Raw genomic sequence first — 14,304 nt, 5'->3', positions numbered from 1 at the left:
CAAATAAATACAATAGTCGCCTGTTTTATAGGCACTAAATTCAGATCAACTGCCGTATTCGAACTTCAAGATATTCACAAGAGACGACGCGTACTAGATTCATTCTAGATACGTTATAGTTTAGATATCAACTGGTTTTCTTTTGCAGCGCAATTCGGGCAACCAATGTCACTTTTACGTTAGATACGCGTATTCGGGACACGAGATAATCACAAGATCTAGAAACGATATAGAGATCAACTAGATTTACATTATCGACTAGATGTGACTTGGATATCAAAGTCATAACTTGTCGAAATCGTTCAAGAGGGCCTCCAGAATCGCGGAAACGTCAAATTTGACATATCTATCTTACAAATATCTTTAAATTATCCATATCGTAACTTGTTGAGGTCTAGTAGATATCTAATACATTTTCAGAATCGAGCCGTAAGATATCTATTAGATGTGAATTGGATCTCTAAGTCATATCCTGTGGAAATCGTTCAAGAGTATCTCCAGAATTGCGCAAATGTCAAATTTGACAGGTTAGATCTTAAACATATCGTTATCGTATCTTGGTGATGTCTAAAAGATATCTAATAGATGTCTATTTCAAAATCCGAATCGGGCCCCAAGTTGTTTGGACTGCAGCAATTCTTGATTTACTATTACTGCCTTTACTGCAGTTTCCTGCAACTCTGTGACTTTACAGTTTTCACTATCATAGCTTCAGTTTTATATTCTTTCATATTTATTGTTATTACAGTTTTCAAATGTTACAACATTACATTACATTAAAAGAATATCTTCTTTTACATAAATCAAGATTGTAACATTACAATCTTGATTTATGTAAAAGAAGATATTCTTTAAAAGTTAAAGTTAAAAGAATATCTTCTTTTACATAAATCGAGATTGTAATGTTGTAACATTACAACAAATATAACGGCTTTTGAAAATCCGACAAAAATCGAAATTTGGATGTTTGAAAATTTACAGGTGAATATTCAATGACAAATTTATGTATCATTAAAAGTACAAATGGCGAACTTCATGCCAGAAGACATTCTCTACCAGTCAACCAAGGGCTAAACTGTAAAATTGAGTTACAGGGTCAGGGATAGTGAACCCTGGAACGCGCAAGTGGCCCAAAATGGAGCTTGACTTTGAAAGTCAAGTAAGTTCATTCACAAAGAAGCTATTAAAAATGTCAAAGTGAAAAAAGTGAAAAAAGTGAAAAGTGAAAGTGAAGTGAAGGTGAAAGTTTTTCAAATATCCGTTTTGATGCATCTATACTGGTTGTATCCTCTGCGAACCAATTGAAAAAAAGAAAAGTGAAAAGTTAAAGTGAAGTGAAGGTAAAGGTTTTTGAAATGTACGTTTTCATGCATCTATTCTGGTTGCCTCCCCTGCGGAGTCGTTCTTTTTCCGACTTGTTCATCTCCACGTATTGAACATATTTATTTATGTATAACATTGAACTCTGAAGAAGCGCCCTGCATACCAAATGGCAGTCGCAGTCTTTACTTGTGAGAGAGCAATCGAACAAAGGGGAGAACCGTGTATGTATGCTCAGCGCTTCTAAAGTCACAGAGGACGTGATAAAAACAGTAAGCGATAATACACGAAACGAAAACGAAGTATGTAGTTGTAGTGGCATAGCGTTGATAAAAAAAAATGGTTGGTGATAATTTTGCCTGATAACGTTATAAGAAAACATTGATGAAAAATTGCCGTAACGTTACCATGGAGATCAGTCCACAACGTGACACTTTTTCGTGCATGCTACCGGTGTTCATCGATTTATAGGACGTTATCACGTCAAAAGACTAATTATAAACAGATAATATACCTATTTGTAATGCTACTTACTAAAATTGTACTGAATCACTCTTATTATTGCATCTTCAACTATTGCTTGGGATCCAGCTAGGGTCCAGATGGCAAGATTATTAGCATGAGTGTATACTATATTGTAAGATATGTGTAAGATAGTAATAATATACATATTAGATACAAATACATAGGGCGGTAATGTTGTCGCTTTCCGCCGGAGGGCAGAACATTTTTGTACAAAGAAAAATCAACAGTCAACGTATTGTATAACATGTCTCTTACTGTTTTAACACCAGCGACTGTGGCAACCAAGTCAAATATATATATTTGAGCAGCATTCTATCGTACTTGATCCGTTTGTCATGGAAATCGGGCGGGTATTTGTTTATATAAGGTTTGAAATCGCAAGGCTGGCCTTATTGAGCTGACGTTAAACTTTGGTATGCTTTTAAAAGTCTTTGTAAACATAATAATATGACGACCGGTCTGGCCTAGTGGGTAGTGACCCTGCCTGCGAAGCCGATGGTCCTGGGTTCGAATCCCAGTAAGGGCATTTATTTGTGTGATGAACACTAATATTTGTTCCGAAGTCATGGGTCTTTTCTATGTATATAAGTATGTATTTATCTATATAAGTATGTATATCGTCGCCTAGCACCCATAGTACAAGCTTTGCTTAGTTTGTGGCTAGGTTGATCTGTGTAAGATGTCCCCAATATTTATTATTATTAATACATAGTTTTAACCACACTAATATGTCAAAATTGTTTGCGTTTTAAAGTAGGGGACATAATTCAAATACTCTCTACTAAGTACCTCGCTACTCACGTCGCAAAATATCCAACTACCTCAAAAATGGTTTCCCGACAAGGAAAATCCAGTATATTTCGCTGAGGCGAGTACCTATTTCAAAGGCTTCAGCCGCCACGAAGCCTTACGACCGCCCGTGGCTTGCCCAGTGTGACTTCTATTTGACAAATTGTAGACTTGCTTTTGATAGGAAACGTTTATTTAAAATGAGTTATTTATTTATGTGATAAGTTTTGTAAGTAGTGTTTGCACATAGCGACTAGCCTCGATTTTTTTACGTGAACGAATAAATAATTCACTATTCCATCGTCTGTTTTATTGTACCAAATATAAATATTACATTTGCTGCTTGTCCCCAGAAATCGATTCCATATGTAGCTATCGATTGAAAGTAAGCGAAGTATGCATTTGTGATACATTGATCATAGAGATCTTGTTAGTCGTGAACTAGATTGTGATGATTGTGACTTTTTAGATAAATCAAACAATTTAACAGCTAATGAAATGGTGCACAAGGTAAGCTTTCATTTTGGAACGTCTATAACATTATTTTGAGTTATATCCAATGATCGTACATTTTCCAGCATTTTTGGTGCAGCGGAGTGGTGTTAACGGAATCGATACAGATAATTTCAACTGAAATGGTAAATTAAGGTTAATATTAACGTAATTAACGCTAATTAATCATTAGGGTTGAATTTATACCAATTCCGTTAATACCACCCCACTGCACCAAAAATGCTGGAAAATGTACGATGTCTGGACTTATATCAATATCATTTACATATCTAGTAACAGTAAAATCAAGGAATCTTTTTGGTCATGAGATAGCAATACGGTAGATACGCTTCTTTATCTTTATCAACTCGTAAAAAACAGACCTACTTTTTATGGAAAAATTCGGTGTTATCTGAAGCGTTTTGCAATATCAGAAAAATCTCGCATAACAATTGAACATTTTACCAACAGATAAAAATATCTACTTACATTTGGTACAGTATCTTTCAATGATAACTTTCGTAATATGTAAGCGCAAAAAGATGTAACGATAAGCGACAATGTTTAGAAATGTAATAATACATTAATTTCTATTATTTGCACAGGCACATGCGTCGTTTTAAAACATTGCCGCGTACAAATTGCGAGGGTAATGTCATTACCACATCACTCAGCGCGCCTAATTCTCATTAGCCTGCAATGGTAGCCATCTACTTATACAGTTCATAATCATCTTACAATAATATAATATATAATACAGCTCGGTAAAAAGCCGCTAATACTGAAGTATAGAGAGATCGTGTTCTCTTTCATGCCAAAAACTTAATGACCTCGTAGTATTTTTTAGCGTTGCCTAGTCTGCCAAGTTTGAGAGTATGTCCAAATTGTAATAAACTGATTTTCGGGGCGTTATTATTTAAACGCAACAGCAACGGTAACAGAAAACACTGTTATTTGTAGAAAATTATCTATTTATAGTTTATACTTAAGTTTAGTTTCTAACTGTAGTTTGTATTTTTTAAGGCTTCGTATTGTTTGCTAATACCGGTACTTAATTGTGTTTGATATGTGTTGTACCTATAATGAGAAAAGAGAAAGCGAATGGTGATGACCACCAGCTATCCGCTATAACACATACAGGATCCATTTGGCATATACGACATTTTAAAAGCAGAGAATATTACCGTCTACAGATTGCGAGGGTAATGTCATTACCGCATCACTCTGCGCATCAAATTTGAATTAGCCTGGTAGCGATCTAAACTTAGAGTCCGTATCTTATGACGACCTTCACTGATATACCTTATTTGGGTCATTCTGCTCTTCTATAGCCCATTCTCTTAAAACAAAAAACCAGCCAAGTGCGAGTCGGACTCGCGCACGAAGGGTTCCGTGCCATTACGCAAAAACGGCAAAAAAAATCACGTTTGTTGTATGGGAGCCCTACTTTTTCGCTCCTAATTCTTACAATTATCAAAAAATCTAAATAAAGTCAAACATAGCTATGGTAAATATAGATCAAATTATGTAAGAATATTTTTTATAATGTCAATATCCGGAGAGGAAAATGGGGACTACGTTAGTATGGAGAAGCGGCCGTCCCCTTTCCTCTTAAAGGTCGGGAACGAGATATTTGGGGTCCAAAGAGATAATACATAATTAAAATAACACCTCTAGCTAATAATCAAACCCATAGGCAATAAGAATTATTAAAATTAGAACTAATATTGCGAACGTGCCTTGATTGCCAATCACAAAATTATCTTAACAATAGGAGGCCTGTGGGGTCTGATTCCCTACCGCGATAACGAAATTCTGTATGTGCCTCTCTGTCGCTGGAATATACAAGAGCGATAGAGATACAGATAACGAAAATTCCTCTCTAAGGGCCTCTGATGTCTATTAACGAATTCTGATAATCAAAGAGCCCTCACGTCCGAGTGTAATGTGTCCCGGTAGAGACAATTGGATAATTGGGACTGTTCGTTTCTATCCAAAGTTACTCAGTGAAGACTTCAAACTTCGACATTTATTCAGCAAATGCACACTACGACATCCATATTTAGCCATCCATATCCATATTTAGTCGCTATATGACGGCACCGCTATCCTAGGAAACCCGAGCTTCGCACCCTGTACTGTAGCCCGGATGTAAGAATACGGCTACGGTATCCCCTGCCTGTCGTAAAAGGCGACTAAAAGCGGTTCTCGGGATCGGAGACGGTCGCAGCTAGGGACTGCGACTGAAAAAAGACGGGACCCACTAAGGGGCATAGCGCTAGGACGGCACTGGCGCGTTCATTGGAGATCCCAGAGCCGTCCGAAATGCGCCGAGGAGGACAACTGGGAGGTTTTTAGTCGGTGAAAGTCCGACATAACCTCCGCGCTGTCCCTGCGGTGCGGATTTTCCTCCCAATAAAAAAAGGAAACCCGAGCTTAACACCGGAGAGACACCGTTTTTGGTGGCGAGACTGACATGGTCTACCACAGGCCCGACAAAAGAGATTTGCGGAAAACGGTACTGAGACATCATAATAAAAATTACAAATGCTAGGTTTAGACTGAAAATCTTTTTGATTTAGACGTCTCTGATAAAAGGCACATCTAAAATTCAGCTCGCGCCATCACCAGAATTCCGACAAAGGAATTCAATCTGTGAGGAACTAATTTAGACCTTATTCAAAAGCTTTCTTATTACTACTGGCGCTTAAGACGTATACTTCCACATTTGTATTAGAATTGGGCTAAAAGGGCGTAACCGCCATTTGTTTTAAGGGTTAGGTATTTCTACTACTTTTGTTTTGTTCGCTATGCGATATGAATATTATTATTTTCTCAGTGTTTTCACGTTTTGTGTAAGTATTTTTAGGTTTAGGTAGGGCAGGGATATGGCTTCCACAGATCGTGGGTGTAAATCCATGAAGATTCTAATGAGAATCTTGGGTCTTATGTGCTTACGAAATATCATTTTCATTTGATATTTGCTTAAAACAAAACATGGTGACTTTCGGATGTCAACTGCAGTTGTATTAAGGTAGGATTCTACGCCAACAGCAATAATGCAGCGCGACATTACTCAGTAATACAATACAATACAAATACTCTTTATTGCACACCTCATTACAGAAAACAATACAAATAATACAGGAAAAAGAGGTTAAACAATAGCAGTATATTTTTGTCACTTTTACGATACTTCGTGTAATTACCACTTAAAAAATATTGTATGAAATACATTGTTGCCAAACTAATTTTAATTGTCATCTTTGACAGACGAGTGAACCATAGACATGTTTTTTTTATTTCATTCATTCTTTTCCCGCCCGTACCCTTCATTCTTTGCTATTTGTTGAATGAAAAATATTCGTTAAATTTATAATTTTAAAGTAAGTGATTTGTCGTAGAAAAAGTATTGTATGCAACGTTGTTTAACTGAGTCAAAAAATACTCGTGGCATCTTCATTAACAATTTTCGGCTTCGCCTCAAATTGTTACGCTACGTCTTACGTAGGCGAACAACGCGCGAACGCGGCGCGGCGCGGCGCGGCGAAAGCGGCCGCCGCCGCGCCGCCTGACATTCGCGTGCAAATCGCGCCGCACCGCGTTCGCAACGAGATCGCTTACGTAGGACACTTCTATGGGTATCAAAGGATTGATTTCGCCGCGCCGCGCCGCGCCGCGTTCGCGCGTTGTTCGCCTACGTAAGACGTAGCGTTACTCACGCCGTCACGCCACTCGCCTTTTTTGACCTCTCTTAAACAACGGTTGCATAAAATACTATAATCGAATTAGCTACTGCCGACTGTACCCCATTTGCATGTAAAGTCCATGAAAGACAGAAAACACTTTTTTGCAGTAGGCCATAACCATAGACTAGGAATCTTCTAGACCGAGTTTACAGCAATTATTTCATGCAACCGATGATGCCAAAAATGCGGGGGTGCGCGGGACGAGGTGAGCGAAGTCCCGTGCCGTGATTGGTCCGTTCAAAGACACGGACGTCACACAAAGACACTTTCAACTCGAACATGGAGTAAAATTACCGTATGCGTGGCAGAGGGGCTAGCGTGCTGCGTGACTATGCTCAGTCTGGAGGATGTTTTGTCTGTGGCTGTAACACCCCAAACCGGGTGAAAAAACCTTTTATGTTAATTCGATGTGCCTTTTAAATAGAGTAGGACAAGATTCGCCGTTCTCTTAGATTATTTGGCTTGGATCTATACATTTTGTTTCTGAATATATAGAGTGAAAAAACCGGCCGGCGAGTCGGACTCGCGCACGTAGGGTTCCGTACCATTTCGCAAAAAACGGCAATAAAATGACGTTTGTTGTATGAGAGCCCCACTTAAATATTTATTTTATTATGTATTTCTTGTTATAGCGGCAACAGAAATTCATCGTCTGTGAAAATGTCAACTGCCTGGCTATCACGCTCCATGAGATACAGCCTGGTGACAGACAGACAGACGGACAGTGGAGTGTAAAAGGGTCCCGATTTTACTCTTTAACTACGGAACCCGAAAAACTGTAATTTTAGAGGGTACTATAGGATACTAAGGCCTACTTGCACCATTCCACTAACCCGGGGTTAACCGGTTAAACCTGGAGTTACCAATGGTTACCAGTACAATTTGACACTGGGTTGATGGTTAAACCGCTTAATCCCGGGTTAGTTTGATGGTGCAAGTGGGCCAAGTCTGTTATAATCAATAATACTCGTATAATAGATATTCTACATGGTGTATTCTTTCCTATACCTATAATTCCTATACAAATCCACACGTACGAAGTCGCAGGCAACAGCTAGTATGACCATGATAGATCTATTATACATAGAATTAAGAACGAATTTCCCACCCTATATAGCTGTTAAAGTGTGTTTCTGACAGTGTGTATATAAAGAAATCATTTCCGAACCGCCGAAGTGAAAAACGAAATTCAATTTGACGGTTGATTGGTTAATGTATTCTCAATCCCACCAAAAACATAAATGTAAAAAAGGAGAGCCAAGTTCAATACAAAAATTATGCTTGGCTGTGGGGCTCGCCGCAAAAAGAATAGAGATCTAAATGAGTGCCACTGCCAAGTTCTATGCAAAATCCAAATATGTATTTATAGGAACAAAATAACATTATAAACAAGTATTAAACTCTATTTCTTTGCTTTATTGGATACCTATAACAATTGCTGTTATTTAAAAAAATGTGAGATCTTAAAGTAGGTTAGATTTGACTTGGCCAGTTTTCATTATATCAATCATTTTATATATATTGTAATTCTGATAAAACCTGGCCAAGCCAAATCTAACCTACTTTAAGATCTCACATTTTTTTAAATAACAGCAATTGTTATAGGTATCCAATAAAGCAAGGAAATAGAGTTTAATACTTGTTTATAATGTTATTTTGTTCCTATAAATACATATTTGGATTTTGCATAGAACTTGGCAGTGGCACTCATTTAGATCTCTATTCTTTTTGCGGCGAGCCCCACAGCCAAGCATAATTTTTGTATTGAACTTGGCTCTCCTTTTTTACATTTATGTTTTTGGTGGGATATCAATACTTTTTGTAAAGAAAACCAGGCAGGTATTGAGATTTAATGTTTTTTCTTGTGTTTCCGCTGTATGGTTTTTACTTCTGTTCTTTGTATAATTATGTGGTACCGCGCGCCGCCGACGACACACCGTTGGCCGGTTGTTTAGAGCGTATTAAAAGTTTTTTGTATGGGGACACCACTTATTTTTTGACTAAACTTTATTTTAATATAGCAAATATAATAATACATATATTGGGGTAGTTTCAAATATCTGCTTGTAACGGTTCCAACGCTACAATAAAAAAATATTTTTTTGTATGGGGACCCCCCCTATTTTTTAACTTTTTTTTATTTTTAGATTTTTTCCTACGCTTACACACAATAACCGAGCTGGATTCCAAATTTCATCCTTCTAGGTCATCTGGAAGTAGGTTAGGTTTAGGTACTTATATCAGTCCCAATAAAAAATGTTTTTTTTTGTATGGGGACCCCCCCTATTTTTAAACTTTATTTTATGTTTAGATTTTTTCCTACCGTTACACGCAATAACCGAGCTGGATTCCAAATTTCATCCTTCTAGGTCATCTGGAAGTAGGTTAGGTTTAGGTACTTATATGTCAGTCCCAATAAAAAGTGGTTTTTTTGTATGGGGACCCCCCCTATTTTTTAACTTTATTTTATTTTTAGATTTTTTCCTACGGTTACACACAATAACCAAGTTGGATTCCAAATTTCATCCTTCTAGGTCATCTGGAAGTAGGTTAGGTTTAGGTACTATAAGTCATAAGTCAGTCTTAAAATTTACGACTTTTTGACCTTCATACCTTTATAACCGTTTGAGCTAGCTTCATGAAATTTGGGCTTCTAGATATCCTTATGGATATAATTAAACACACGTAGTTTTATGTGTTTACGTCAAAGATGTTTTGAGTTATAGAAGGGTCAAAAGTGGCACCAAGTGGTTCGTGTAATATTACACTCGGCGCTGGCTAGCCAGTTCCTTTGCTTGAACTTGGCTTGACACGCTGCCGCGTGTCTAGATTCTGAACGTGAACATGCTTGAATGTTGGGACTTTATAAATTAATTGGAATAAAATATCGATTTTGTTTTCGAAAAAAACTCCCGTGATGCGAATAAATATGGTGTTCCATGCATACAAACTATAAAAAGTTGCATAATATTGAAATTATCGTCAATGGAGGTATACACGTCAGTATTTACACCGGGGTCGGAAAACGGTATTTGCTTCGTACCTACATAAATACCGGTGTTTGGTTTTTTGTTTGTATTTGGTTTATATTATTTCATTTTTAATTGGAAAGAGCATATAATAATTGTACCTAAATATTCCGCAGAATATCTAGTAAATAAACAAAAACGGCCTTTGTTACACACACATAGAGTTAGACCGTAAAAAGTCTGCAGCGATTTTGATAGCCCACGCAGTGCAAGTGTCATTTTAAACGTCAAATTTCTATGAAATTATGATGACGTATAAATAACACTTACATTGCGTGGGCTATCAAATCTGCTGCAGACTTTTATTGGTGCGACTATAATATTTTAGTATATCTACATTCTACACTTTGTTTTCCGAGCACTCAATACGCTCTATTAGTACTGAAGTGCTTTCTAGCCACGTACTACCTATTCCATAACCTTACCAATCACTTCGTACTTCAGAACCATTTTATGTTTGATCTCTTTGAAAAAAATAGAGATGCCCCGAATAGTGAATTTGGCCGAATACCGAATACCTAATATTCGGCCCCTCTCTCGGCCGAATACCGAATATTCGGCGACCGAATATTCGGCATGACATGCGAACCTTTTGAATAACAATTATTATGAAAACTTTTCGCCAACAAAGCACAACGTTTTCTAAGATATATTTTTATGTTGAACATAATGAATGAATGTAGTTATTTAGAGTCAATCAAATATTCGTGGCATCTCTAGAAAGAAATACACAAAATAGTTCTTTATGTACGGAACCCTAAAAACGCGAGTTCGACTCGCACTTGGCCGGTTTTTTTTCTATTAAACCAACTTTAACCTAATTAACCCGTCGAACGTCCTGAGTTTGTATGGCGAGAACCGGGAATTCCCGGTTCCGGTACTGTATTTGTATATAAAACCAGTACCGGGAGCACTCCGAAGTTCCACGGGTTAATTATAAAACTACAATTTTGCGTTATCCCCTCTTGAAATAAATGTAGGGATCAGATTATATTGGAAAAGAGTACATCAGACAACTTTTGGCGATTGCGGCAGGCTTAATTTAATTCACTCGGCTGTATCTTATCTCAACAAGTGTTAAGTGCTGGCTTACTGATAACGCAGCATTGAACTACTTAGGTTAGGTTTAACTGTATAGTTGTGGTACTTAGATGCATGAAAATTGACTGTTTTCGACATTAAGGTAGGCAAAAATTTAAAACCGGTCAAGTGCGAGTCGGACTCGCGCACGAAGGGTTCTGTACCATTACGCAAAGAAACAGCAAAAAAATCACGTTTGTTGTACGGAAGCCCCACTTAAATATTTATTTTATTTTGCTTTTAGTACTTGTTGTTATAGTGGCAACAGAGTCTCGCTATCACGGTTCATGAGTTACAGCCTGGTGACAGGCAGACAGATGGACAGACAGCGGAGTCTTAGTAATAGGGTCTCGTTTTTACCCTAGGGTACGGAATCCTAAAAAATGTAATTTATAAAAAGTAGAGTGGTGTATTTCATAAATTATGTATATTGTATTCCGGCAATTTCGTATGCCAGATAATGCCGAAAATCAAACTCTTCTTTTATTTAGTGACAGTGTCTGACAGTGGCACACAGTAGGGTTAGTTACGGGATATTGATTTTTTTGCTAGTCGTTAGGTACACTCGGGCGTAAATATGTAAACCTTTAGAATTTGTAGTTGTTAGAGCTCTACCCACTGACGTCCAGTTTTTTACGGTTTTCTGCAGGATCCCGTTATAGTAGTATACATGCTACTATAGTAAGGTCAGAATTATATATAAAACTCCGTATAAGATAAATAAAGTCTAAGAAAAAAACGTGGCTCGGAAATCAAGAAAAAGTCATACTCGAATAAATGGCGCAGACACCTTTGGCTGTCTCTCGGCTAGATGGCGTTGACGACACCTTTTGATATTTAACAATTTTAACACATATCAGTGAAAGAACAGTATGGAACAATAAAAATTAAAAATCATTTATCCGTAAACATATTTTGATTAATTTATACATTTTCAATTTTATTTTAAATTTTAATCGTGTGTCGATAGATGGCAGTAAATGTACCGTGACTACAAAAATTACTTTGGTAATAGCCCTCTATACTATCTATTCTCTTTGGAAGGTTCACACGAGCATTCTATTTGCGGGATACTGCACGCATACTTCAGAAAACTGGATCCTGTAGAAAGCCGTACCCGCAAAAAGGGACGTCAGTGGGAAGGAGCTCTTACTTGGGCTGTTCAGACGTCTGTACAGTCATAGAGAAATAATAGTAAGACAAGAGTAGAGCGTTCACTCCATACATCAGTTTTGGTACCAAAAAAATTAGTATTTTTATTAATGAATTAAGTAAAAAAAAATGTCGACATCTAGCATAGAGTAGCGGAATTATTAGTACTTAAAGTACTAGTAGTACAGTCAAGTAGACTTTCCGGTCGGTCTAATCTTTTCGGTACTAAAATGATGTATGCAGTGAGCACTCGTGTCCTACTATATTTCTCTATGGTACAGTAAAATAATAGCAGTCTAATACAAAAGTGGCAATAAAACAAATGCTGTCTGGTATCATAGTGAGTGACGTGTGACATTCATACGAATAGTTTGCGACTGTTGCGTCATTTCATGGCACGCAATAGTTAGGTGAAGTTTGGGTTCGGCTTTCTAAAGATCCGTTTGACATGATAAAAATATTCCATACACTTATACCTAACCTAATAGTTAGTATTAAATTCTTAGCGGAGGAATGCACATACGCAATCTTAAAATGGGCCAGAAAATGTAGCTTATGTAGTTTTCCTTTAAGTCACAAAATAACCATACGTTTTCGTAACTCAGAGGAAGATCTTTTAGGACATACGTAGAAATTCCACTTATATTTGTACAGAATAGATAACTCTATCTATCGACCAAGTTTTATCGACACCCGACGAAAAAAAAATCGACAAACAAAATAAAAATCGGCCCAATCACGACCACAGAATAAATAATAGTACTAGGTACAGAAGACTCACTCTCTAACAAAACGCGTCTGTTACGATCAGCACAGATATGGCCGCTAGGTGGCGACAGCGCCACGCGCGGCTTTTATGACTTTCTCCAAAATTGGTGTGGAACGGATGTACTTTTAGCTACCTGTAGCAAAGCGACGAAATCGCGGAGTGAGCCACACCTGTCACGACACTGTTTATATTTCGCTATGAAATACTTCGAAATCTTATTAACTCTCAAGTCGTAAATTTTATCAGTAACTCACCTTAACGGGAGATGATGACAGCCATAACTGGAACAGGTCTGATGTAACCGATGTACTCCTCGCCTGATGCTGTCGCGGCGAGAGCGGCCCAGTCGACGTCAAACTATGCAGTCTATTCACTTCTTCACCACTTGCACATTCCCTAATATACCTCTCTAACACTTTAGGACTAGTTTCAATCAACTTCTTCAACTCTAACAAGTCTTCATCAGCACATTCTGGCGACGAACGCACGAGCACTTCCTTATACTCTTCCGCGTGCATTATCAGTTCATTAGTAGCTAAAACGTCATATACAACACTATCGCCTAAGTCTGGACTAGAATCTATTTCTGTAAGGTAATCATTATCACATTTTTTGTCCGGTTCACAACCATTCTGTTCAGTTATCTCGACTATCATGACTGGTGGGTTCTCTTTTAACATATTATTATTTTCAGTCACTTCTTTATTTATTTCTTCGGGTAGTTCGTAGACTAGCCTCATCAGTTCGTTTGATCTTTTTCTTTTGTCTTCTTCTATGGTTTTGTGTTCATTTGCTTTGTCTTCTGCGAATTTGGCGCAGTCCTTTTTGGCGTCCTGTTTCTTTTTGGCATCGAGAGGGGTTTCGGAGGTCATGGCGTCGTTCAGGTGGCGGGTTGGGGCGCTACGGGGGTGTTGACCCACATTTCTTCGTAGATTTTAGACTTTCAGTACCTGGGAGCAAAGAAAATTATATTTAGACTATTTATTCTACTTAGGTATGTAGTATATATTAAAGAAGTTACAGAAAATAAAATGTTACATATGACAATGCTCTGCAAAATCCTCTTACACATGGTCCTAACACGAGTGACCAGTCGGTCTAGCATGAGTTGCGTTCTCGCGCGTGTGTCATACATCTAGCGCGACTTCAAGTATGGACTCAAACGCGAGAACGCAACATGCTAAGACCGCCAGGTTGCACTCCATATTGCAATCGCTGCTGTAACTAAAATGCGTTTTTAATAGCTAATAGCTTTCTTTCTGTAAACACAGATTAGACGTCATCATTTCAAGTCCTGCCAGCGGCATTTTTCACTAAAGACTTGTATATGCTTATGCTTAGCTCCAAACAACCGCCTTTAATCTGTATTAAAAAGCGCCCCACTTTTACCAAGATATTA

At 37.7% G+C, this 14,304-nt stretch overlaps 1 protein-coding gene across 1 annotated transcript in view; it reads right to left on the bottom strand.

Annotated features, from left to right (window-relative positions):
• The window catches only part of LOC134675256 (cGMP-specific 3',5'-cyclic phosphodiesterase-like), a 72,058-nt gene extending 58,114 nt beyond the window's left edge, over positions 1-13,944 (bottom strand). The window contains exon 1 of the mRNA XM_063533475.1: positions 13,160-13,944. Within this exon, the coding sequence (XP_063389545.1) occupies positions 13,160-13,777 (618 nt within the window). The 5' untranslated portion in view covers positions 13,778-13,944. The remainder of the gene's footprint in view (positions 1-13,159) is intronic.
• Between the last annotated feature and the right edge of the window lie 360 nt (positions 13,945-14,304).

The sequence above is a fragment of the Cydia fagiglandana genome, chromosome 21 (genome assembly GCF_963556715.1).
Source record: "Cydia fagiglandana chromosome 21, ilCydFagi1.1, whole genome shotgun sequence".
In the NCBI taxonomy this organism is placed as follows: domain Eukaryota; kingdom Metazoa; phylum Arthropoda; class Insecta; order Lepidoptera; family Tortricidae; genus Cydia; species Cydia fagiglandana.
The sequence above is the reverse complement of the archived record's forward strand: the minus strand, read 5'-3'. Positions and strand labels throughout refer to the sequence as shown.